This window comes from Physella acuta, unplaced genomic scaffold (genome assembly GCF_028476545.2).
Source record: "Physella acuta isolate Inbredline_101_S28 unplaced genomic scaffold, ASM2847654v3 ptg000658l, whole genome shotgun sequence".
Classification (NCBI taxonomy): Eukaryota; Metazoa; Mollusca; class Gastropoda; family Physidae; genus Physella; species Physella acuta.
In genome coordinates, this window is record NW_026732177.1 from 1,305,511 (window position 1) to 1,333,433 (window position 27,923).

Genomic DNA, 27,923 nt, shown 5'->3' on the forward strand with positions numbered 1-27,923 from the left:
TAATGAAACATCGCCATTCTCTCGGCTTGACGGTAGTGTAGACATAAATGTATGTGTATGTATATATATATATATATATATATATATATATATATATATATATATATATATATATATATATATATATATATATATATTAATATATATATATATATATATCGAGAGAGAGAGAGAGAGAGAGAGAGAGAGAGAGAGATGGATGTGATGTATGACAGTGACTATGTGATCCTGTCACCACGTGGTCCTGTCAAGGGGCAGGAAAATAAAACACGGGGCGGGGTGTATACTTCAAGGGGCGGGGTGTATACTTCAAGGGGCGGGGTGTATAACTAAGGGGCGGGGTGTATAACTAAGGAGGGGTGTATAACTAAGAGGCGGGGTGTATAACTAAGGGGCGGGGTGTGTAACTAAGGGCGGGGTGTATAACTAAGAGGCGGGGTGTATAACTTAGGGGCGGGGTGTATAACTAAGGGGCGGGGTGTATAACTAAGGGGCGGGGTGTATAACTAAGGGGCGGGGTGTATAACTAAGGGGCGGGGTGTATAACTAAGGGCGGGGTGAATAACTAAGGGGCGGGGTGTATAACTAAGGGGCGGGGTGTATAACTAAGGGCGGGGTGTATAACTAAGGGGCGGGGTGTATAACTTAGGGGCGGGGTGTATAACTAAGGGGCTGGGTGTATAACTTAGGGGCGGGGTGTATAACTAAGGGGCGGGGTGTATAACTAAGGGGCTGGGTGTATAACTTAGGGGCGGGGTGTTTAACTTAGGGGCGGGGTGTATAACTTAGGGGCGGGTAGTATAACTAAGGGGCGGGGTGTATAACTAAGGGGCGGGGTGTATAACTAAGGGGCGGGGTGTATAAATTAGGGGCGGGGTGTATAACTTAGGGGCGGGGTGTATAACTAAGGGGCTGGGTGTATACTTCAAGGTGTGGGGTGTATAACTAAGGGGCGGGGTGTATAACTAAGGGGCTGGGTGTATAACTTAGGGGCGGGGTGTTTAACTTAGGGGCGGGGTGTATAACTTAGGGGCGGGTAGTATAACTAAGGGGCGGGGTGCTTAACTTAGGGGCGGGGTGTATAACTTAGGGGCGGGGTGTATAACTAAGGGGCGGGGTGTATAACTAAGGGGCGGGGTTGTAAAACTTAGGGGCGGGTAGTATAACTAAGGGGCGGGGTGTATAACTAAGGGGCGGGGTGTATAACTAACGGGCGGGGTGTATAACTAAGGGGCGGGGTGTATAACTAAGGGGCAGGGTGTATAAATAAGGGGTGGGGTGTATAACTTAGGGGCGGGAGGTATAAACTAAAGTGGCTGTACCTGTCTGCACTCACCTGACTATACCTGTCTACACTCACCTGACTGTTCCTATCATTGATGAGCTCTATGGACCAGCGTCCCTCGTGTTTGATCCAGACAAAGATGACGCCACGGCTGTCGCAGGTGGCCAGTTTTTGGTACGGTTCGTTCCACCGGACCAGGATCACCTGGAGTGGCACAACATTCACATCATTAAAGATCCACAGCATTAAAGATCCACACATTAAAGATCCACACATTAAAGATCCACACATTAAAGATCCACACATTAAAGATCCACACATTAAAGATCCACACATTAAAGATCCACAGCATTAAAGATCCACAGCATTAAAGATCCACACAGTAAAGATCCACAGCATTAAAGATCCACAGCATTAAAGATCCACACAGTAAAGATCCACAGCATTAAAGATCCACAGCATTAAAGATCCACACAGTAAAGATCCACATAGTAAAGATCCACAGCATTAAAGATCCACACAGTAAAGATCCACATAGTAAAGATCCACACAGTAAAGATCCACAGCATTAAAGATCCACAGCATTAAAGATCCACAGCATTAAAGATCCACACAGTAAAGATCCACACAGTAAAGATCCACACAGTAAAGATCCACACATTAAAGATCCACACATTAAAGATCCACACATTAAAGATCCACACAGTAAAGATCCACACAGTAAAGATCCACATAATAAAGATCCACACATTAAAGATCCACACAGTAAAGATCCACATAATAAAGATCCAAACATTAAAGATCCACACATTAAAGATCCACATAGTAAAGATCCACATAGTAAAGATCCACATCATTAAAGATCCAAACATTAAAGATCCACACATTAAAGATCCACACAGTAAAGATCCACACAGTAAAGATCCAAATAGTAAAGATCCACAGCATTAAAGATCCAAACATTAAAGATCCACACATTAAAGATCCACACAGTAAAGATCCACATAGTAAAGATCCACACAGTAAAGATCCAGACAGTAAAGATCCACATAGTAAAGATCCACACAGTAAAGATCCACAGCATTAAAGATCCAAACATTTAAGATCCACACATTAAAGATCCACACAGTAAAGATCCACACAGTAAAGATCCACATAGTAAAGATCCACAGCATTAAAGATCCAAATATTAAAGATCCACACATTAAAGATCCACACAGTAAAGATCCACATAGTAAAGATCCACACAGTAAAGATCCAGACAGTAAAGATCCACACAGTAAAGATCCACACAGTAAAGATCCACACATTGAAGATAAAAGATCCACACAGTAAAGATCCAAAAGATAAAATATCTACATGTTAAAGATCTAGACATACCCAAATATGAAGCAAATCATTCAAATTTTAGAAACCAGAAATAGAGGAAAGTACCACTTGCGGGTATCAAAAGTGATCTAAGTATAGGAGCGTCAACTCACATATAAAACTTCGTTTACCTAAAGGAGACAGTACTCAAGTTATCGTGTTACCATTGACATAAATACCACTTTCGGTTACCGGAAATCGTTCAAAATTTCACAGAAACCTGCGTATACAATACAAAGATTTTATATGAAATTTCGTCCACATAGATTAAACGCTACTTAAGTTATGGGCTTTAGAAAAACCAGAAGTAGAGTAGCTATCACTTCTGGTTACCGAAAAAAGTAAAAGTTGCAAGAGAAGTACAAATTTTAAAAAAATACATTTTAAAAAAAATGTCTTTAACATGTCAGAAACGGTATTTAATTATTCTGTTAACAGAGAGACAAACTGGCGAAACTAAGGTTTTCCAAGTCAGGGATGTTTTGCACGTCTTCAATACCTCGAACACGAGAAAGTTAAAATAATAATCATTAAAAAAGTTTTAAAAAAAACCACGTTTTCTGATTGAACTAAAAAGTAGAAAATAAATGCTATACATCACAATAATGCAAGCGATCACTCTACTATAAGCGATCAAAAACGTGGGGCGCCGAAGTAAAAGTTATATTACTATTGATTAGATAATACTATTGACTTTTATTAGGGAGCTTGTAGAGAGTCAACAGTATTAGAAACTGTAAGAAAATCACGGCGCCCCACGTTTTTGATCGTTTGTGATGTATAGCATTTATTTTCTACTTTTTAGTTCAATCAGAAAACGTGGGTTTTTTAAAACTTTTTTAATGATTATTATTTTCTACTTTTTAGTCTTTGTGTCTGTTTGCATTAAAATCTTGCTATCGATTTTATCTTTTCACTTTTTTTTGGGTAAACGAAGACAACTCGTAAAAAGACAGAAGACAACTCGTAAAAAGACAACTCGTAAAAAACACGTTGTGTGAATACGTTACTGACTAGAATACATAGATTTGAAACCGTGTCGAGTGGGATAGCAATCGTGTGCCCAACCACTCGACCATATCGTCTCCCCCATACTGGCCACCAGTTGTTACGGTTGTTTGTACACAAATTAGTTCCTGGGTTATGTCCCTTTTTCCCCACGTTTTTACTACAACGAGCCGACCCGCGGCGTATAATACGCCGCTATTTAGTTGATTTATTTTCTACTTTCAGTAATTCATAATTTGTGAATTCGACAGTACCAATGCTGCCACTGAAAATATTTGCTTTAAAACACTAACCCCCCTCCTTTCCCCTAACCCCGACCCTACACCTCAAATTTTTAAAGCCAGATACACCTCAAATTTTTAAAGCCAGATACACGGATCTCAAATTTTTAAAACCAGATAGACGGAACTCAAATTTTTAAAGCCAGATAGACGGATCTCAAATTTTTTAAGCTAGATAGACGGATCTCAAATTTTTAAAACCAGATAGACGGATCTCAAATTTTTAAAACCAGATAGACGGATCTCAAAATTTTAAAACCAGATAGACGGATCTCAAATTTTTAAAGCCAGATAGACGGATCTCAAATTTTTAAAACCAGATAGACGGATCTCAAATTTTTAAAGCCAGATAGACGGATCTCAAATTTTTAAAGCCAGCTAGACTGATCTCAAGTTTCAATCATATTTCTCTGGCTTGTATTGCCCGAGACATAGGTTCCTATCGATTTATCACTGGTACACGATGTGGTTGGTGCTCACACGATGTGTGTGTACGCCTGGCACATCATTTGTGTGTGTGTGTGTGGCTGGCACACGATGTGTGTGGCGCTCACACCATGTGTGTGGGGCTTGTGATAGCGGCTCACACACACAAGTAGATAGACGTTTCACTTGCCGCTGACACACACACTCACCCACACACACACTCACCCACACACACTCACCCACACACACACACTCACCCACACACACTCACCCACACACACACTCACCCACATACAATCACCCACACACACATTTTAAGATACCCCTCACAGTCTCTGAAGATTTGTTTATTTCTCTTAAAGATAAAATGATTGAATTTGATGTTCCAACAGCCAGACGTTAAATGATCATTAATTATGCCATCATCTCCGAGACAGCAACAAAGAAAATCTTTGACGTGTGTGGGAAGTGGCGTCTGGGTTAGTGGCGTCTGAGTTAGTGGCGTCTGGGTTAGTGGCGTCTGGGTTAGTGGCGTCTGGGTTAGTGGCGTCTGGGTTAGTGGCGTCTGAGTTAGTGGCGTCTGGGTTAGTGGCGTCTGGGTTAGTGGCGTCTGGGTTAGTGGCGTCTGGGTTAGTGGCGTCTGGGTTAGTGGCGTCTGGGTTAGTGACGTCTGGGTTAGTGACGTCTGGGTTAGTGGCGTCTGGGTTAGTGGCGTCTGGGTTAGTGGCGTCTGGGTTAGTGACGTCTGGGTTAGTGGCGTCTGGGTTAGTGGCGTCTGGGTTAGTGGCGTCTGGGTTAGTGGCGTCTGGGTTAGTGGCGTCTGGGTTAGTGGCGTCAGTGTGAGCAGAAATTAGAGTGAAAAAGTATTCAGCAGACGTAACAACGAATGGTCCAATATATGACGTCATCTTATAGGACAGAGATGACGTCACATATTCCCTCCCTCCCTCTCAAACGTGAGAGGGAGACAAACCTTGGAAAATCGTTAATTTCACATTTTCGGCTTCGTTGCTCACAGCAAAAGTGGGGGAGGGTGGGGAAGGTCAGGTGTAGGAATGTTGACGGCGTGTAGGGACGGTAGGTGTAGGAATGTTGACGTCGTGTAGGGAAGGTATGTGTAGGAATGTTGACGGCGTGTAGGGACGGTAGGTGTAGGAATGTTGACGTCGTGTAGGGAAGGTAGGTGTATAAGTAACAAATGTGACACCACATACAACTGTCACGTGAGACACCAAATACAACTGTCACGTGAGACACCAAATACAAGTGTCACGTGTGATAGCCCCAATAAAACTTCCATCCATCAATGTATCTCTAGCTTAATTAACCGCTCACGTTTTGCCAATTTAAATGGAGACAAAAAAATGGAGCAGAGAGAAATGATGAGTTCAAGCAGACAAAACCAGACATTGAATCAAGGACAAAATCATCGCTCATTTCTCCATTTCTCCTCTTTTACAGGCCATGCACAGACGTTAGGGATTTCTTCCTCTCTCTCTCTCTCTCTCTCTCTCTCTCTCTCGTTTTATATATATACTTGCCATGGATACCCCGTTTCACGTGAATTATACAACTATATACTTTTACTGTTATTTACTAAACGTTGAACGATATTAGTGACAAAACAAAGAAATGACTAAATAGCTAAAAACCCCGACACATTTAAAATAACATTGGCTACTAATACCCATTAGAAAAATTAAAACCAAATTAAATACATTATTGGTCAATACAATACCATATTAAATGCACACACTGATTAAGAGACTTACATGATTCCGTTAAAAACCCGGCTGTTCAATTGTTGTTATGTTGTTTTTTATAGTAATTTGTATTACTTTAGGTCGAGAAAACTGTATACATTTCATAGCGTACTTCTTGATTAGTAAATTAATAGAAACTAGATCTAAATCAAATTTGAATGCAATAGTTCATTTCTTCATATTCTACAACTGGAAGATGACGCTATAGTTGTGTGTTCTTTCCATAGTTTTAACATGTTTAATGCGTTCTTGTCACAACCATAAACACTTTTCCGGTTGCATAATCAATAAACCGGGAGTGATCTCCCCTAAACTTTCTCAATATTCTTAAATGAAAAAATAGGGGATGGCTACTCGGGATATAGACATGATTTTTAATCAATTTACTTAAACTTTTTAAAATAGAATAAAATCTCGTAGGAAAAAGAATTGAACACCAAGTGAACGCCAAATAAAATGTGAATAATAGTGCGGAATATTATTAGTACTCAATAAATTCACATTCGTTTTTTGAGAAATCGGAAACAGCGAAAATTACTACTTCCGGTCAACGGAAATTACTCTAAATTTGATAGAAGGCAGAGAATTAGATATTTTACTTACATTTGTAGTTTCATTTATCTATCTGAAATAGTACTCAAGTTATAGGCTTTTGAAAAATTCAAAGTAGAAAAAGTTACACTTCCGGTTATCAGAAATCGCTCAAAAGTTGATACGGATCTACGATTTTGATAAAATACTTATATATGAAATTTCATCAACCTAGCTGTAACGGTACTCAAGTTATCGTTTTTACACACACACACACAGACACACACACAGACATACGGACAAGATTGCAAAACTATGTTTTTCCGACTCAGGTAGCTGTAAAACGTCGAGATTTGCAAAAATCCCTAACCCTCTGACCGTTACACCTGTACCCTAACCCTTCATTCTTGTTGCTCTAATCACCTGCAAGTAACGATGATCGAACAGCAGAAATCAATAATATAACGATGATCGAACAGCAGAAATCAATAATATAACGATGATCGAACGGCAGAAATCAATCATATAACGATGATCGACAAGCAGAAATCAATAATATAACGATAATCGAACAGCAGAAATCAATCATATAACGATGATCGAACAGCAGAAATCAATCATATAACGATGATCGAACAGCAGAAATCAATCATATAACGATGATCAAAAAGCAGAAATCAATCATATAACGATGATCAAAAAGCAGAAATCAATCATATAACGATGATCGAACAGCAGAAATCAATCATATAACGATGATCGAACAGCAGAAATCAATCATATAGCGATGATCAAAAAGCAGAAATCAATAATATAACGATGATCGAACAGCAGAAATCAATCATATAACGATGATCGACAAGCAGAAATCAATAATATAACGATAATCGAACAGCAGAAATCAATAATATAACGATGATCGAACAGCAGAAATCAATCATATAACGATGATCGAACAGCAGAAATCAATCATATAACGATGATCGAACAGCAGAAATCAATCATATAACGATGATCAAAAAGCAGAAATCAATCATATAACGATGATCGAAAAGCAGAAATCAATCATATAACGATGATCAAAAAGCAGAAATCAATCATATAACGATGATCAAAAAGCAGAAATCAATCATATAACGATGATCAAAAAGCAGAAATCAATCATATAACGATGATCAAAAAGCAGAAATCAACCATATAACGATGATCAAAAAGCAGAAATCAATCATATAACGATGATCGACAAGCAGAAATCAATAATATAACGATAATCGAACAGCAGAAATCAATAATATAACGATGATCGAACAGCAGAAATCAATCATATAACGATGATCGAACAGCAGAAATCAATCATATAACGATGATCGAACAGCAGAAATCAATCATATAACGATGATCAAAAAGCAGAAATCAATCATATAACGATGATCGAAAAGCAGAAATCAATCATATAACGATGATCAAAAAGCAGAAATCAATCATATAACGATGATCAAAAAGCAGAAATCAATCATATAACGATGATCAAAAAGCAGAAATCAATCATATAACGATGATCAAAAAGCAGAAATCAACCATATAACGATGATCAAAAAGCAGAAATCAATCATATAACGATGATCGAACAGCCCTCATGCCCACGTACCAAAACCTTGGTATCGTGCCTGCGGGGCGATGCACTTGATGGATCGATACAGCCCGCTTTAGATAGGATGCCAGAGCTGACCAATCGATTGAAGCGATCAGACACGTGACTCCCGTACTACTCCGTGTTGGCCATCAGATAACATGGCCCGTTTGACGCATGTTGGCCACCAGATTACATGGCCCGTTTGACACATGTTGGCCACCAGATTACATGGCCCGTTTGACACATGCTGGCCACCAGATTACATGGCCCGTTTGACACATGTTGGCCACCAGATTACATGGCCCGCTACAACATATTTACCACAATACAGGTGACAGAGACCATGGTGACCTTTAAGATAGAACCTACCTCACCATGGTGACCTTTAAGATAGAACCTACCTCACCATGGTGACCTTTAAGATAGAACCTACCTCACCATGGTGACCTTTAAGATAGAACCTACCTCACCATGATGACCTTTAAGATAGAACCTACCTCACCATGGTGACCTTTAAGATAGAACCTACCTCACCATGGTGACCCTTAAGATAGAACCTACCTCACCATGGTGACCCTTAAGATAGAACCTACCTCACCATGGTGACCTACAGATAGAACCTACCTCACCATGGTGACCCTTAAGATAGAACCTACCTCACCAAGGTGACCTTTAAGATAGAACCTACCTCACCATGGTGACCCTTAAGATAGAACCTACCTCACCATGGTGACCCTTAAGATAGAACCTACCTCACCATGGTGACCTACAGATAGAACCTACCTCACCATGGTGACCCTTAAGATAGAACCTACCTCACCAAGGTGACCTTTAAGATAGAACCTACCTCACCATGGTGACCTACAGATAGAACCTACCTCACCATGGTGACCTACAGATAGAACCTACCTCACCATGGTGACCTTTAAGATAGAACCTACCTCACCATGGTGACCTTTAAGATAGAACCTACCTCACTGCGGTGCCCTCTGAGGTTGAAGTTTGATCTCGGCGGGGCGTCGTACTTGTGGCAGTGACTGGTGCTGAAGGTCACGCCCACCACCCCGCGGGCGTTGCCACTGGCCAGCCACCCCTCTACGTAGTACTGGGCGCGGTTCAACTTCCAGCCTCCCCCCTCCTCGGGCAGGTCCTCTGGCACCTTGCCCATCCACGAGAGAGAGAGAAAGTTCGAGTCTGTCCGTGTGCACGTGTTCTGCTCAAAGTGGACGTGCATGGTCTCGTTTGGCGGGGAGTCATTGACGCTCAGCCACACAAGTGGACACTGTCAGGTCAAAGGTCAGAACGTTCTGCTGCTGCCACCTACATCTGAATAAGACAACAAGAGGACATTACACGCCCGACCACAACAAGAGGACATAACACACCCGACCACAACAAGAGGACATAACACACCCGACCACAACAAGAGGACATTACACCACAACAAGAGGACATTACACGCCCGACCACAACAAGAGGACATAACACACCCGACCACAACAAGAGGACATAACACACCCGACCACAACAAGAGGACATTACACCACAACAAGAGGACATTACACATCCTACCACAACAAGAGGACATTACACACCCGACCACAACAAGAGGACATTACACCACAACAAGAGGACATTACACATCCTACCACAACAAGAGGACATTACACACCCGACCACAACAAGAGGACATTACACCACAACAAGAGGACATTACACATCCTACCACAACAAGAGGACATTACACACCCGACCACAACAAGAGGACATTACACCACAACAAGAGGACATTACACACCCGACCACAACAAGAGGACATTACACACCCGACCACAACAAGAGGACATTACACCACAACAAGAGGACATTACACATCCTACCACAACAAGAGGACATTACACACCCGACCACAACAAGAGGACATTACACACCCGACCACAACAAGAGGACATTACACACCCGACCACAACAAGAGGACATTACACACCCGACCACAACAAGAGGACATTACACCACAACAAGAGGACATTACACACCCGACCACAACAAGAGGACATTACACACCCGACCACAACAAGAGGACATTACACATCCGACCACAACAAGAGGACATTACACACCCGACCACAACAAGAGGACATTACACCACAACAAGAGGACATTACACCACAACAAGAGGACATTACACACCCGACCAAAACAAGAGGACATTACACACCCGACCACAACAAGAGGACATTACACACCCGACCACAACAAGACGACATTACACACCCGACCACAACAAGAGGACATTACACCACAACAACAGGACATTACACACCCGACCACAACAAGAGGACATAACACACCCGACCACAACAAGAGGACATAACACATCCGACCACAACAAGAGGACATTACACCAAAACAAGAGGACATTACACCACAACAAGAGGACATTACACCACAACAAGAGGACTTTACACACCCGACCACAACAAGAGGACATTACCCACCCGACCACAACAACAGGACATTACACACCCGACCACAACAAGAGGACATTACACACCCGACCACAGCAAGAGGACATTACACACCCGACCACAACAAGAGGACATTAAACATCCGACCACAACAAGAGGACATTACACCAAAACAAGAGGACATTACACCACAACAAGAGGACATTACACCACAACAAGAGGACATTACACATCCGACCACAACAAGAGGACATTACACACCCGACAACAACAAGAGGACATTACACCACAACAAGAGGACATTACACATCCGACCACAACAAGAGGACATTACACACCCGACCACAACAAGAGGACATTACACATCCGACCACAACAAGAGGACATTACACACCCGACAACAACAAGAGGACATTACACACCCGACCACAACAAGAGGACATTACACACCCGACCACAACAAGAGGACATTACACACCCGACAACAACAAGAGGACATTACACCACAACAAGAGGACATTACACATCCGACCACAACAAGAGGACATTACACACCCGACCACAACAAGAGGACATTACACACCCGACCACAACAAGAGGACATTACACACCCGACCACAACAAGAGGACATTACACACCCGACCACAACAAGAGGACATTACACACCCGACCACAACAAGAGGACATTACACCACAACAAGAGGACATTACACCACAACAAGAGGACATTACACCACAACAAGAGGACATTACACATCCGACCACAATAAGAGGACATTACACACCCGACAACAACAAGAGGACATTACACCACAACAAGAGGACATTACACATCCGACCACAACAAGAGGACATTACACACCCGACCACAACAAGAGGACATTACACATCCGACCACAACAAGAGGACATTACACACCCGACAACAACAAGAGGACATTACACACCCGACCACAACAAGAGGACATTACACACCCGACCACAACAAGAGGACATTACACACCCGACAACAACAAGAGGACATTACACATCCGACCACAACAAGAGGACATTACACATCCGACCACAACAAGAGGACATTACACACCCGACCACAACAAGAGGACATTACACACCCGACCACAACAAGAGGACATTACACACCCGACCACAACAAGAGGACATTACACACCCGACCACAACAAGAGGACATTACACCACAACAAGAGGACATTACACCACAACAAGAGGACATTACACACCCGACGACAACAACAAGAGGACATTACACACCCGACGACAACAACAAGAGGACATTACACATCCTACCACGACAAGAGGACATTACACACCCGACCACAACAAGAGGACATTACACCACAACAAGAGGACATTACACCACAACAAGAGGACATTACACGCCCGACCACAACAAGAGGACATTACACACCCGACGACAACAACAAGAGGACATTACACATCCTACCACGACAAGAGGACATTACACATCCTACCACAACTGGAGGATTTTACACAACACCACACACCTTTAGACAAGAAATTGGTCCCGTGAATTGGTCCCAGCCTTGCGATTGGTCTCGTTATTTGGTCCCAGCCTTGAGATTGGTCCCGTTATTTGGTCCCAACCTTGCGATTGGTCAAGTGTATCATGCTAATGAATGATGGCTCTAGTCCGCACTGTGACCATATTCCAGTATTTAGCTCCACCCATTCAGGCGCTTCCTACTGGTGGCATGTTGGCTTGACTGGGCGCCTGACAGAACTACCTATATGACAATAAAATAAAAAATGTTCACAGGCGTTGGAAATGGGAGGATAGAGTGGATGTGATGGATAGCAGTAGCGTAGCGAGGGGGGGGGGGGACATATGTCCCCGGGCGCCGACCTTAGGGGGGGCGCCAAATTGAAAGTTTGAGGGGGGGTGCAAATGAAAAGTTCGAGGGGGGGGTGCAAATGAAAAGTTCGAGGGGGGGGGGTGCAAATCGAAAGTTTGAGGGGGGAGGTGCAAATGAAAAGTTAGAGGGGGGGGGGTGCATATCGAAAATTTGCTCCCAAGGGGGCGCCAAATTGAAAGTATGTCCCCGGGCGCCGGGAAGGGTCGCTACGCCTCTGATGGATAGACTGGATATGATGGATAGACTGGATATGATGGATTGACTGGATAGACTGGATGTGATGGATACACTGGATGTGATGGATAGACTGGATATGATGGATAGAGTGGATGTGATGGATAGACTGGATAGACTGGATATGATGGATAGACTGGATGTGATGGATAGAGTGGATGTGATGGATAGAGTGGATGTGATGGATAGACTGGATGTGATGGATAGACTGGATGTGATGGATAGAGTGGATGTGATGGATAGACTGGATGTGATGGATAGACTGGATGTGATGGATAGAGTGGATATGATGGATAGACTGGATGAGATGGATACACTGGATGTGATGGATAGACTGGATGTGATGAATAAACTGGATGTGATGGATAGAGTGGATGTGATGGATAGACTGGATGTGATGGATAGAGAGGATGTGATGGATAAACTGGATGTGATGGATAGAGTGGATGTGATGGATAAACTGGATGTGATGGATAGAGTGGATGTGATGGATAAACTGGATGTGATGGATAGAGTGGATATGATGGATAGACTGGATGAGATGGATACACTGGATGTGATGGATAGACTGGATGTGATGAATAAACTGGATGTGATGGATAGAGTGGATGTGATGGATAGACTGGATGTGATGGATAGAGTGGATATGATGGATAGACTGGATGTGATGGATAGAGTGGATGTGATGGATAGAGTGGATGTGATGGATAGAGTGGATATGATGGATAGAGTGGATGTGATGGATAGACTGGATGTGATGGATAGACTGGATGTGATGAATAAACTGGATGTGATGGATAGACTGGATGTGATAGTTGGACTGGATGTGATGGATAGACTGGATGTGATGGATAAACTGGATGTGATGGATAGAGTGGATATGATGGATAGACTGGATGAGATGGATACGCTGGATGTGATGGATAGAGTGGATGTGATGGATAGAGTGGATGTGATGGATAGACTGGATGTGATGGATACACTGGATGTGATGGATACACTGGATGTGATGGATAGACTGGATATGATGGATAGAGTGGATGTGATGGATAGACTGGATGTGATGGATAGACTGGATGTGATGGATAGAGTGGATGTGATGGATAGACTGGATGTGATGGATAGACTGGATGTGATAGTTGGACTGGATGTGATGGATAGACTGGATATGATGGATAGAGTGGATGTTATGGATACACTGGATGTGATGGATAGACTGGATGTAATGGATAAACTGGATATGATGGATAGACTGGATATGATGGATAGAGTGGATGTGATGGATAGACTGGATGTGATGGATAAAGTGGATGTGATGGATAGACTGGATATGATGGATAGACTGGATGAGATGGATAGACTGGATATGATGGATACACTGGATCTGATGGATAGAGTGGATCTGATGGATAGAGTGGATCTGATGGATAGAGTGGACCTGATAGATAAACTGGATGTGATGGATACACTGGATGTGATGGATAAACTGGATGTGATGGATAGACTGGATGTGATGGATAGACTGGATATAATGGATAGACTGGATATGATGGATAGACTGGATGTGATGGATAGACTGGATGTGATGGATAGACTGGATATGATGGATAGAGTGGATATGATGGATAGACTGGATGAGATGGATAGACTGGATGTGATGGATAGACTGGATATGATGGATAGAGTGGATATGATGGATAGACTGGATGAGATGGATAAACTGGATGTGATGGATAGACTGGATATGATGGATAGAGTGGATATGATGGATAGACTGGATGAGATGGATACACTGGATGTGATGGATAGACTGGATGTGATGGATAGACTGGATGTGATGGATACACTGGATATGATGGATAGAGTGGATGTGATGGATAGACTGGATGTGATGAATAAACTGGATGTGATGGATACACTGGATGTGATGGATAGAGTGGATATGATGGATAGAGTGGATGTGATGGATAGACTGGATGTGATAGTTGGACTGGATGTGATGGATAGACTGGATGTGATGGATAGACTGGATGTGATGGATAGAGTGGATATGATGGATAGACTGGATGTGATGGATAGAGTGGATCTGATGGATACACTGGATGTGATGGATAGACTGGATGAGATGGATACACTGGATATGATGGATAGAGTGGATCTGATGGATAGACTGGATGAGATGGATAGACTGGATATGATGGATACACTGGATGTGATGGATAGACTGGATGAGATGGATACACTGGATGTGATGGATAGACTGGATGTGATGAATAAACTGGATGTGATGGATAGAGTGGATATGATGGATAGACTGGATGTGATGGATAGACTGGATGTGATGGATAGAGTGGATATGATGGATAGACTGGATGTGATGGATGGAGTGGATCTGATGAATAGAGTGGATCTGATGAATAAACTGGATGTGATGGATAAACTGGATGGAGTGGATGTGATGGATGGACTGGATGTAATGGATAAACTGGATGTAATGGATAAACTGGATGTAATCGATAGACTGGATGTAATGGATAAACTGGATGTAATGGATAAACTGGATGTGATGGTTGGACTGGATCTGATGGATAGAGTGGATGTGATGGATAGACTGGATCTGATGGATAGACTGGATGTGATGGATAGACTGGATGAGATGGATGGAGTGGATGGAGTAGACCAGCAGACGAGCCGTTAATTAAACATCAGGACGAGCGAGGCCGTGCACCAATCAATCAATAATAGAATTAACACAGCTCTCTACAGCTCAGCGCTTAATAGCCTTACCCGCTCAGCAAACCAGAGCACATGACTTCGTGCATAGAACATGACTTCGTGCAAAGAACATGACTTCGTGCATAGAACATGACTTAACGAACATCATATGAGTTAGTGAATGGAACACGAAACAAAGATGTTTGCCACCAACAAAAGGTGTTTGAGATGTTTGCCACCAAGAAAAGATGTTTGCCAACCACATTTTCCCGCGAGTTAAGGACCACTCAATGAAGCTAAATTTAGCCGCCGAATTTTGATGGTCCCCAGTCATTATTGATTTTCTGATATATAGGGTCTGGTACATCAAGATAGGGTCTGGTACATCAAGATAGGGTCTGGTACATCGTCAAGATAGGGTCTGGTACATCGTCAAGATAGGGTCTGGTACATCAAGATAGGGTCTGGTACATCGTCAAGATAGGGTCTGGTACATCAAGATAGGGTCTGGTACATCAAGATAGGGTCTGGTACATCAAGATAGGGTCTGGTACATCAAGATAGGGTCTGGTACATCAAGATAGGGTCTGGTACATCAAGATAGGGTCTGGTACATCGTCAAGATAGGGTCTGGTACATCAAGATAGGGTCTGGTACATCAAGATAGGGTCTGGTACATCAAGATAGGGTCTGGTACATCAAGATAGGGTCTGGTACATCAAGATAGGGTCTGGTACATCGTCAAGATAGGGTCTGGTACATCGTCAAGATAGGGTCTGGTACATCGTCAAGATAGGGTCTGGTACATCGTCAAGATAGGGTCTGGTACATCAAGATAGGGTCTGGTACATCAAGATAGGGTCTGGTACATCGTCAAGATAGGGTCTGGTACATCAAGATAGGGTCTGGTACATCAAGATAGGGTCTGGTACATCAAGATAGGGTCTGGTACATCGTCAAGATAGGGTCTGGTACATCGTCAAGATAGGGTCTGGTACATCGTCAAGATAGGGTCTGGTACATCAAGATAGGGTCTGGTACATCGTAAAGATAGGGTCTGGTACATCGTCAAGATAGGGTCTGGTACATCAAGATAGGGTCTGGTACATCAAGATAGGGTCTGGTACATCAAGATAGGGTCTGGTACATCAAGATAGGGTCTGGTACATCAAGATAGGGTCTGGTACATCAAGATAGGGTCTGGTACATCAAGATAGGGTCTGGTGCATCAAGATAGGGTCTGGTACATCAAGATAGGGTCTGGTACATCAAGATAGGGTCTGGTACATCAAGATAGGGTCTGGTACATCAAGATAGGGTCTGGTACATCAAGATAGGGTCTGGTACATCAAGATAGGGTCTGGTACATCAAGATAGGGTCTGGTACATCGTCAAGATAGGGTCTGGTACATCAAGATAGGGTCTGGTACATCAAGATAGGGTCTGGTACATCAAGATAGGGTCTGGTACATCGTCAAGATAGGGTCTGGTACATCGTCAAGATAGGGTCTGGTACATCAAGATAGGGTCTGGTACATCGTAAAGATAGGGTCTGGTACATCGTCAAGATAGGGTCTGGTACATCAAGATAGGGTCTGGTACATCAAGATAGGGTCTGGTACATCAAGATAGGGTCTGGTACATCAAGATAGGGTCTGGTACATCGTCAAGATAGGGTCTGGTACATCAAGATAGGGTCTGGTACATCAAGATAGGGTCTGGTACATCAAGATAGGGTCTGGTACATCAAGATAGGGTCTGGTACATCAAGATAGGGTCTGGTACATCAAGATAGGGTCTGGTACATCGTCAAGATAGGGTCTGGTACATCGTCAAGATAGGGTCTGGTACATCAAGATAGGGTCTGGTACATCAAGATAGGGTCTGGTACATCAAGATAGGGTCTGGTACATCAAGATAGGGTCTGGTACATCGTCAAGATAGGGTCTGGTACATCAAGATAGGGTCTGGTACATCAAGATAGGGTCTGGTACATCAAGATAGGGTCTGGTACATCGTCAAGATAGGGTCTGGTACATCGTCAAGATAGGGTCTGGTACATCAAGATAGGGTCTGGTACATCGTCAAGATAGGGTCTGGTACATCAAGATAGGGTCTGGTACATCGTCAAGATAGGGTCTGGTACATCAAGATAGGGTCTGGTACATCAAGATAGGGTCTGGTACATCGTCAAGATAGGGTCTGGTACATCAAGATAGGGTCTGGTACATCGTCAAGATAGGGTCTGGTACATCGTCAAGATAGGGTCTGGTACATCAAGATAGGGTCTGGTACATCAAGATAGGGTCTGGTACATCAAGATAGGGTCTGGTACATCGTCAAGATAGGGTCTGGTACATCAAGATAGGGTCTGGTACATCGTCAAGATAGGGTCTGGTACATCAAGATAGGGTCTGGTACATCAAGATAGGGTCTGGTACATCGTCAAGATAGGGTCTGGTACATCGTCAAGATAGGGTCTGGTACATCAAGATAGGGTCTGGTACATCGTCAAGATAGGGTCTGGTACATCAAGATAGGGTCTGGTACATCAAGATAGGGTCTGGTACATCAAGATAGGGTCTGGTACATCAAGATAGGGTCTGGTACATCAAGATAGGGTCTGGTACATCGTCAAGATAGGGTCTGGTACATCAAGATAGGGTCTGGTACATCGTCAAGATAGGGTCTGGTACATCGTCAAGATAGGGTCTGGTACATCGTCAAGATAGGGTCTGGTACATCAAGATAGGGTCTGGTACATCGTCAAGATAGGGTCTGGTACATCGTCAAGATAGGGTCTGGTACATCAAGATAGGGTCTGGTACATCAAGATAGGGTCTGGTACATCGTCAAGATAGGGTCTGGTACATCGTCAAGATAGGGTCAGGTACATCAAGATAGGGTCTGGTACATCAAGATAGGGTCTGGTACATCGTCAAGATAGGGTCTGGTACATCGTCAAGATAGGGTCTGGTACATCAAGATAGGGTCTGGTACATCAAGATAGGGTCTGGTACATCAAGATAGGGTCTGGTACATCAAGATAGGGTCTGGTACATCAAGATAGGGTCTGGTACATCAAGATAGGGTCTGGTACATCAAGATAGGGTCTGGTACATAGTCAAGATAGGGTCTGGTACATCAAGATAGGGTCTGGTACATCAAGATAGGGTCTGGTACATCAAGATAGGGTCTGGTACATCAAGATAGGGTCTGGTACATCAAGATAGGGTCTGGTACATCGTCAAGATAGGGTCTGGTACATCATTAAGATAGGGTCTGGTACATCAAGATAGGGTCTGGTACATCAAGATAGGGTCTGGTACATCAAGATAGGGTCTGGTACATCAAGATAGGGTCTGGTACATCAAGATAGGGTCTGGTACATCATTAAGATAGGGTCTGGTACATCAAGATAGGGTCTGGTACATCGTCAAGATAGGGTCTGGTACATCGTCAAGATAGGGTCTGGTACATCGTCAAGATAGGGTCTGGTACATCGTCAAGATAGGGTCTGGTACATCGTCATGATAGGGTCTGGTACATTTATACTAACCAATTCTAAATAAACCGGGAGCTCCCCTAAACTTTCTCGAATATTCTTATATAACTTGGAATGTAGACATGATTTTTAATTACTTAAACTTTTAAAAATAGAATAGAATCTCATAGAAAAAAACATTGCGCACCAAACAAACGCCGAAACAAAATGTGCATAATAGTGCGCAATATTATTAGTACTTTATAAATTTACTTGCGTTTTTGAGAAATCGGAAATAGCGTAAATTAGTACTTCCGGTCAACGAAAATTACTCAAAATTTGATAGAAGGTAGAGAATTAGATCTATTACTTACATGTGAAATTTCATTTATCTATCTGAAATAGTACTCAAGTTATAGGCTTTTGAAAAATTCAAAGTAGAAAAAGTACCACTTCCGGTTATCGAAAATCGCTAAAAAGTTGATACGGATCTACGATTTTGATAAAATACTTATATATGAAATTTCATCAACCTAGCTGTAACGGTACTCAAGTTATCGTTTTTACACACAGACACACACAGACAGACAGACAGACACACAGACTAGATTGCAAAATTATGTTTTTCCGTATCAGTGAGGTGTAAAACGTCGAGATTTCCAAAAATCTCGATTTTTTTTTGCACGATTACAAGACTTTCTCTATACTTCGTATATACGAGAAAGTAAAAATCTAACCCTATATATCCCCTACACTAATACTAACTAATTCTAAAAAATCTGACCCTATATATCCCCTATACTCAGAGGCGTATCCAGATTTTCGCTGTAGGGGGAGCGAAAAGAGCCAAAAAAGGCGCCGAATTTTTAACACGTTCTGTATACGTGTATTATATATATTATATATTATATATATATATATATATATATATATATATATATATATATATATATATATATATATATATACAATAACTAGCCGTATGTCATTACTTCGCTATGATGTAAAATAAATTGAAAGTAGCACTCTGAAGAAATAAGAAAAAACACACAATATAGGCCGAAAAAACAAAAATTGTATCAATCTAAACAAAAAAATATATACACATACTACAACCAAAAACAATGAACGTAACACAATCTGTTTTGTAATTCTTGTAAAAAAAATTCTTACATAGTAATTCCTGGGAAATTATTTAAGACAAGTGAAATAGGGGAAATATATTCACTCTCTTGATATAAATATGTATATATCTACAAATTTAATTATAAATGTCAAAACAAATAAATAATTACTTTAGAATTTAATGAAATTGTTTAACACTATTCGTGTTTACAAAATGTTTTTGTCTATAATCAGAATTTAATATATCGTCATCATAAATGCTAAAGTATTACAGCATAATGGAAGTTTTTAAAATCAGAGTTGGTATAAAACCACGCTTTTCGATATAATAGAAAAACATTCGGAATAACAGCCTACATTTGACTAACTATCGGTCTTTTAGTTCAGATCATATATTTTTAATTAACTACTGCTTCTTTGTGTTCTTTAAAGATCATTTTTTAACATAGTGATAGGTATGGGTTAGATCACTGTATTTATCACACACCTTTTACTGGTAATTGCAAAAACAATATTCACAGAGTTTTACCTTTAAAAAGCTATTTATCTGGCGCCATGGTACTTTGGTACGTCATTACGCGTTTTTCTACATGTACTTAACAGATCAGTTGGGGGTGGGTTGGGGGGGGGGGATGTGGGTTTAACTTCATTCACCACTGTCCGGTCACTTTAGGTCAATTATACAACCCAGTGTATACCCAGGTGTGACATTAATGTCGCTCTACACAATTGTGGTGGTGAGGTGTGTGAGTGGGAGGGGGGGGGAGGGAGATAACCAACTCAGAGTTAACATAGCGTCAGTTTTTAGATGACTGTTCTAAACATATATATATATATATATATATATATATATATATATATATATATATATATATATATATATATATATATATATATATATTACACAAATAAATATTACACAAATATATATTACAGAAATAGATTTAAATAAATAGCAGTGGTATTATGACAATATTTTTTTTACAGAAGGGTTTATGGGGGAGGGGGGTTGTAACTGTTTCATATAATTTGTAATCGTATCACTATCGCCCAAACTGTAAGAATACTACTACTTCATCGTGATGACGTTGTTGACCTTGTCAAAATTTCTCCACCACTACGCAGTTTTCTCATAAGTAAATTTAAATAGAGGTGCCACATCAGTTGTATTTGTTTCTGTATTGAAATTTTTTAAGAATTAATCACACGATTTAAACTGTATATATAAAGTAATTATGTGTGAAGTTTTATGTAAAACATTTTCTAATTCAATTATACAGTTGCCTTAAACTTAACACCCCTCTTGCCAAGTGGTACTACCCGTAGAGGTTTTTTAAACATTGCAATGCATCGTAATGGTTATTTTTAGAATGGCAAACTGATGAAGCTGTTAATACGTGTTGTAAACGTAGACACTACTAGAGTAGTACAATAATGCTTAATTGCTGCATGAAAAGAAATCTTGTGATTTACATAGATGTGCCGACCAAAAATATTTTTTTAACAAATATCATTGTTTAAAACTTTGAGTTTAAAAAGTTTCCAAAAAGGCGCCACTTTGCTGAAAATGGCCAGAGGGGGAGCGGCTGCTCCCCCTGCTCCCCCCTGCGTACGCTACTGCCTATACTATTTTATATTCCTGCTGGGCAAGGCGGGACCTATTGTGTCTTGATATTAATTAGTAACTGAATTCATAGGTCTGAACAATTATATTCTAATGGAGTTGTTAAATGGCTCAAATAAAAGGTTTGAACAAAATGAGTAGGATTTGATTTTAGACCCACTGTCGCACGCCTCGAAAGACGTCTGAGCAAGTCAAATTTTGGTGCACACTTTGGAAAGTTTGCCAGATTTAAACAAAACAAAAGAAATATGCGCGCTATATAATTTGGCGTTATAGCTGGGGAATGCAAACAGCCATAAGTTATAGCTGGGGGGGGGGGGGGGAGAGAGAAAGCTGAAAGCCATAGGTTACAGCTGGCTAACAGCCATTCGTTATAGCCATAAAAAGGGCAGTGAACAGAATGCCTCCACATTCTCCCAAAGCCCTAAGCACATTTCACGCAAGCTATTTTTATTTCTCCAATTCCAGCGCCAATCGTTTGTGTATGTTTCTTTTGATTTCATCATTCAAACTCCCAAAACGCTTTCCGACGCTCATCTTTTATCGCTTGCTGGGCCCTACACGGAGGCAGCAATGAAAGAAAGCGGCAAGGAAATCGATCGTGGCAGCGTGCCACCGATTGGCCAACTTGATTATGCTCGGGAGCGGGGGGCCAGTCAGGGGCTTTGGGTGGGGCGCCAAATGTCATTTAGTGGACTGTTGGGCCGTTCATGTCATTTAGTGGACTGTTGGGCCGTTCATGTCATTTAGTTGACTGTTGGGCCGTTCATGTCATTTAGTTGACTGTTGGGTCGTTCATATAATTTAGTTGACTGCTGGGCCGTTCATGTCATTTAGTTGACTGTTGGGTCGTTCATGTCATTTAGTTGACTGTTGGGTCGTTCATGTCATCTAACCACCAGCTACAGCCGTTTATGTCATCTAGCTAATAGCTGGCGCCGTGTATATCACGTAGCTGACAGCCAGGGCTACATCAGCCCATTACCAGCCCAACACAATGGCCCCAACCAACGCATTAGCCAGCTGACAAAACGGCTCCCTACAGAAATCTGATTTAAGCACTTCTACATTCAAACGTCAAATCCCGAAACCATCAACCATTTCAAACCGACACCTCGGAATATTATATGATTCATAATGGTGACAGCTTTTTTCTCCATCGGATCTATTTAACACTCAACATTTATCTGGTCAACAACATTTGAATATTTATCTGGCCAATAACTCAACATTAGGCTGAACATTTATCTGTCCAATAACTCAACATTAGGCTGAACATTTATCTGGCCAATAACTCAACATTAGGCTGAACATTTATCTGGCCAACATTAGGCTGAACATTTATCTGGCCAATAACTGGCTGAACGTTTATCTGGCCAATAACTGGCTGAACGTTTATCTGGCCAATAACAGACTGAATATTTTTCTGGCCAGTAACAGATTGAATATTTATCTGGCCAATAACAGACTGAACATTTTTCTGGCCGATAACAGGATGAAATATTAATAGTATGAATGTTTGTAGGACAAAAAAAGTCCCAGGAAAAATGTCTAAATTTGTTTATTCGTTGAATTTGTTAATAATAGTAGTAGGCCTATATGAAATAAGAAAGTGTTTCTTATTCTGTAATATTAAAAATTCATTTGAATGGCCGACCCAGTAAATATCCCCTATATGTGTTTTTTTTAATACTTCGAATTAGCGCTAGATGAAATTGAACTGCTGTTGCTCAATCATCTCATCAATTTTTTTAACTACATTTCTCACCCACTTGTCATAAACCACGCTCATTCCATAGGATCAAGACAAAATGCCGACACGAAACAAAGACCAACATGGTCGCAACACATCAAAGATAGGCCTACATAACATGGACGGAAAAAGCCGACAGGACAAGACAGGCAGGAAGGGACACAGGACAAGACAGGCAGGAATCAATGGGACACAGGACAAGACAGGCAGGAAGGGACACAGGACAAGACAGGCAGGAATCAATGGGACACAGGACAAGACAGGCAGGAAGGGACACAGGACAAGACAGGCAGGAAGGGACACAGGACAAGACAGGCAGGAATCAATGAGACACAGGACAAGACAGGCAGGAAGGGACACAGGACAAGACAGGCAGGAATCAATGGGACACAGGACAAGACAGGCAGGAATCAATGGGACACAGGACAAGACAGGCAGGAAGGGACACAGGACAAGACAGGCAGGAAGGGACACAGGACAAGACAGGCGGGAATCAATGGGACACAGGACAAGACAGACAGGAATCAATGGGACACAGGACAAGACAGGCAGGAAGGGACACAGGACAAGACAGGCAGGAAGGGACACGGGACAAGACAGGCAGGAGGGGACACAGGACAAGACAGACAGGAATCAATGGGACACAGGACAAGACAGGCAGGAAGGGACACAGGACAAGACAGGCAGGAAGGGACACAGGACAAGACAGGCAGGAAGGGACACAGGACAAGACAGGCAGGAATCAATGGGACACAGGACAAGACAGGCAAGAATCAATGGGACACAGGACAAGACAGGCAGGAAGGGACACAGGACAAGACAGGCAGGAATCAATGGGACACAGGACAAGACAGGCAAGAATCAATGGGACACAGGACAAGACAGGCAGGAATCAATGGGACACAGGACAAGACAGGCAAGAATCAATGGGACACAGGACAAGACAGGCAGGAAGGGACACAGGACAAGACAGGCAGGAATCAATGGGACACAGGACAAGACAGGCAGGAAGGGACACAGGACAAGACAGGCAGGAAGGGACACAGGACAAGACAGGCAGGAATCAATGGGACACAGGACAAGACAGGCAGGAATCAATGGGACACAGGACAAGACAGGCAGGAAGGGACACAGGACAAGACAGGCAGGAAGGGACACAGGACAAGACAGGCAGGAATCAATGGGACACAGGACAAGACAGGCAAGAATCAATGGGACACAGGACAAGACAGGCAGGAAGGGACACAGGACAAGACAGGCAGGAAGGGACACAGGACAAGACAGGCAGGAATCAATGAGACACAGGACAAGACAGGCAGGAAGGGACACAGGACAAGACAGGCAGGAATCAATGGGACACAGGACAAGACAGGCAGGAATCAATGGGACACAGGACAAGACAGGCAGGAAGGGACACAGGACAAAACAGGCAGGAAGGGACACAGGACAAGACAGGCGGGAATCAATGGGACACAGGACAAGACAGGCAGGAATCAATGGGACACAGGACAAGACAGGCAAGAATCAATGGGACACAGGACAAGACAGGCAGGAAGGGACACAGGACAAGACAGGCAGGAATCAATGGGACACAGGACAAGACAGGCAAGAATCAATGGGACACAGGACAAGACAGGCAAGAATCAATGAGACACAGGACAAGACAGGCAAGAATCAATGGGACACAGGACAAGACAGGCGGGAATCAATGGGACACAGGACAAGACAGGCAAGAATCAATGGGACACAGGACAAGACAGGCAGGAAGGGACACAGGACAAGACAGGCAGGAAGGGACACAGGACAAGACAGGCGGGAATCAATGGGACACAGGACAAGACAGACAGGAATCAATGGGACACAGGACAAGACAGGCAGGAAGGGACACAGGACAAGACAGGCAGGAAGGGACACGGGACAAGACAGGCAGGAGGGGACACAGGACAAGACAGGCAGGAAGGGACACAGGACAAGACAGGCAGGAAGGGACACAGGACAAGACAGGCAGGAAGGGACACAGGACAAGACAGGCAGGAAGGGACACAGGACAAGACAGGCAGGAAGGGACACAGGACAAGACAGACAGGAATCAATGGGACACAGGACAAGACAGGCAGGAAGGGACACAGGACAAGACAGGCAGGAAGGGACACAGGACAAGACAGGCAGGAAGGGACACAGGACAAGACAGGCAGGAATCAATGGGACACAGGACAAGACAGGCAGGAAGGGACACAGGACAAGACAGGCAGGAATCAATAACAAGTGTGTGTGTGGGGGGGGGGGGGTATCTTCTCTAGAAGCTTATCATGCGATAACCAAAAGAAGCAGCTAGATAAATCGGTGTTACCCTACTGAGATGAGAGGCACTAGTAACCAGACCGTTAAATCCAAGCCAGGAGTAAACAAACTGTTACGTCACAGCACTAGCGACCCCATAATGACAGACAGCTTCTCCTGTAGAAAAACAGCTAATTGTTTATGTAGCGTCAAGCTGTCATTGAAAGTGCATCAGGCCCAGTCGCCTCACACTAGGCGTCTTTAGTGACGTCCCACTGGGCGTCTTAGTGACGTCCCACTGGTCACCTTAGTGACGTCCCACTGGACACCTTAGTGACGTCCCACTGGACACCTTAGTGACGTCCCACTGGACACCTTAGTGACGTCCCACTGGACACCTTAGTGACGTCCCACTGGACACCTTAGTGACGTCCCACTGGACACCTTAGTGACGTCCCACTGGACACCTTAGTGACGTCCCACTGGACACCTTAGTGACGTCCCACTGGACACCTTAGTGACGTCCCACTGGACACCTTAGTGACGTCCCACTAGACACCTTAGTGACGTCCCACTGGACACCTTAGTGACGTCCCACTGGACACCTTAGTGACGTCCCACTGGTCGTCTTAGTGACGTCACACTGGTCGCCTTAGTGACGTCCCACTGGTCGTCTTAGTGACGTCACACTTGTCGCCTTAGTGACGTCCCACTGGTCACCTTAGTGACGTCCCACTGGTCGCCTTAGTGACGTCCCACTAGACGCCTTAGTGACGTCCCACTGGACACCTTAGTGACGTCGCACTGGGCGCCATGTTGAGGTTTTGTGGAGCGCCGTGGAGCTGAGATCTAAATGAAATCTTAAATCAACAAAGGCTTCCATAAATTCAATTATTTTGACGGTGAGTTTTTTCCTCTCAAGACAAACAAAAGTTGTTGATAACAAGGCGAGTGTGGGCCAACAGTGCTGGGAGGAATACTGCCTGTCTTCTCGCTAGCTCCCTGTAGAGCTGGCATTGATAGAAACACCAAGTCTACAAGGGTGAACTAAATGTAGTATAAGAGGAAAGGGGGGGGGGACTTGACATATCAGGCTCGACAAAATGTGATTTAAGTACTGGGGGTAGGGGGGGGGATTGGACATACCAGACAAACTTGTGAAGAAAGACCAAATCTCGGGTGGACAGCGTGGGTCAATAAGCTAATCTCTGCTAATCCAATCCGTCGGGATGCTAATCAAGGGGGAGAAGCCAGCGTTGCTTAAACAGTTCTCATTGATTTTGTCAGCTCCTTCTCTCCCCTGCTCAACACCTTCGCGTCTCCTCAACCTCCCCCTCCCGCTAGATACCCCTTTTTTACAGCAGAAAACGTACACACGCCCGTACTGCTCGTCTGACGCCGTGACTCTAACCCGTGTACTGACGCCGTGACCCTAACCCGTGTACTGACGCCGTGACCCTAACCCGTGTACTGACGCCGTGACTCTAACCCGTTTACTGACGCCGTGACTCTAACCCGTTTACTGACGCCGTGACTCTAACCCGTTTACTGACGCCGTGACTCTAACCCCTGTACTGACGCCGTGACTCTAACCCGTGTACTGACGCCGTGACTCTAACCCGTGTACTGACGCCGTGTAATGCATAATCTAATATATAAAGTTGAATTCTGTATGTAAGTAACCACACTTGTGACCAGGTGACCGCGAATAGACTTCATCGCCATAGTCGAAAATTCACACAAAAAAACCTTTAAAATTCAAGCTTTTATGTAATAATGCATTTTAAAAGTACAAAATAAATTATGCACTACTATTTAAATAACTATAAAGAAAAGCGTGGGTCACTTTAGTATATATTGGATACCATAACTAATATTTAGGAAGAGACACACGCTTTTCTTTATAGTTATTTGAATAGTAGTGCATCATTTATTTTGTACTTTTAAATGCATTATTACATAAAAGCTTGAATTTTAAAAAAATTGTGTGTGAATTTTTTCAGTTCTTTAACTGTTTTAAATTTACAATAAGACGTGCATGACTAAAAAC

The 27,923-nt window shown here is 42.9% G+C and overlaps 2 protein-coding genes across 3 annotated transcripts in view; one reads left to right on the plus strand and one right to left on the minus strand.

Moving 5' to 3' along the window:
• The window catches only part of LOC131948683 (tubby-related protein 4), a 73,961-nt gene that overhangs the window by 25,199 nt on the left and 20,839 nt on the right, over positions 1 to 27,923 (minus strand). For both annotated transcript variants that reach the window (XM_059310331.1, XM_059310330.1), the window contains exons 2-4: positions 12,290 to 12,529; positions 9,269 to 9,621; positions 1,361 to 1,489 (exon numbers count right to left, since the gene is read on the minus strand). In XM_059310331.1, the coding sequence (XP_059166314.1) occupies positions 1,361 to 1,489; positions 9,269 to 9,529 (390 nt within the window). In that variant the 5' untranslated portion in view covers positions 9,530 to 9,621; positions 12,290 to 12,529. The remainder of the gene's footprint in view (positions 1 to 1,360; positions 1,490 to 9,268; positions 9,622 to 12,289; positions 12,530 to 27,923) is intronic.
• On the plus strand, positions 23,712 to 27,269 carry LOC131948755 (repetin-like). Its single transcript, XM_059310435.1, has 2 exons — positions 23,712 to 25,858; positions 27,161 to 27,269. Exons 1-2 carry the CDS (start codon positions 23,712 to 23,714, stop codon positions 27,267 to 27,269), a joined length of 2,256 nt encoding a protein of 751 aa, XP_059166418.1.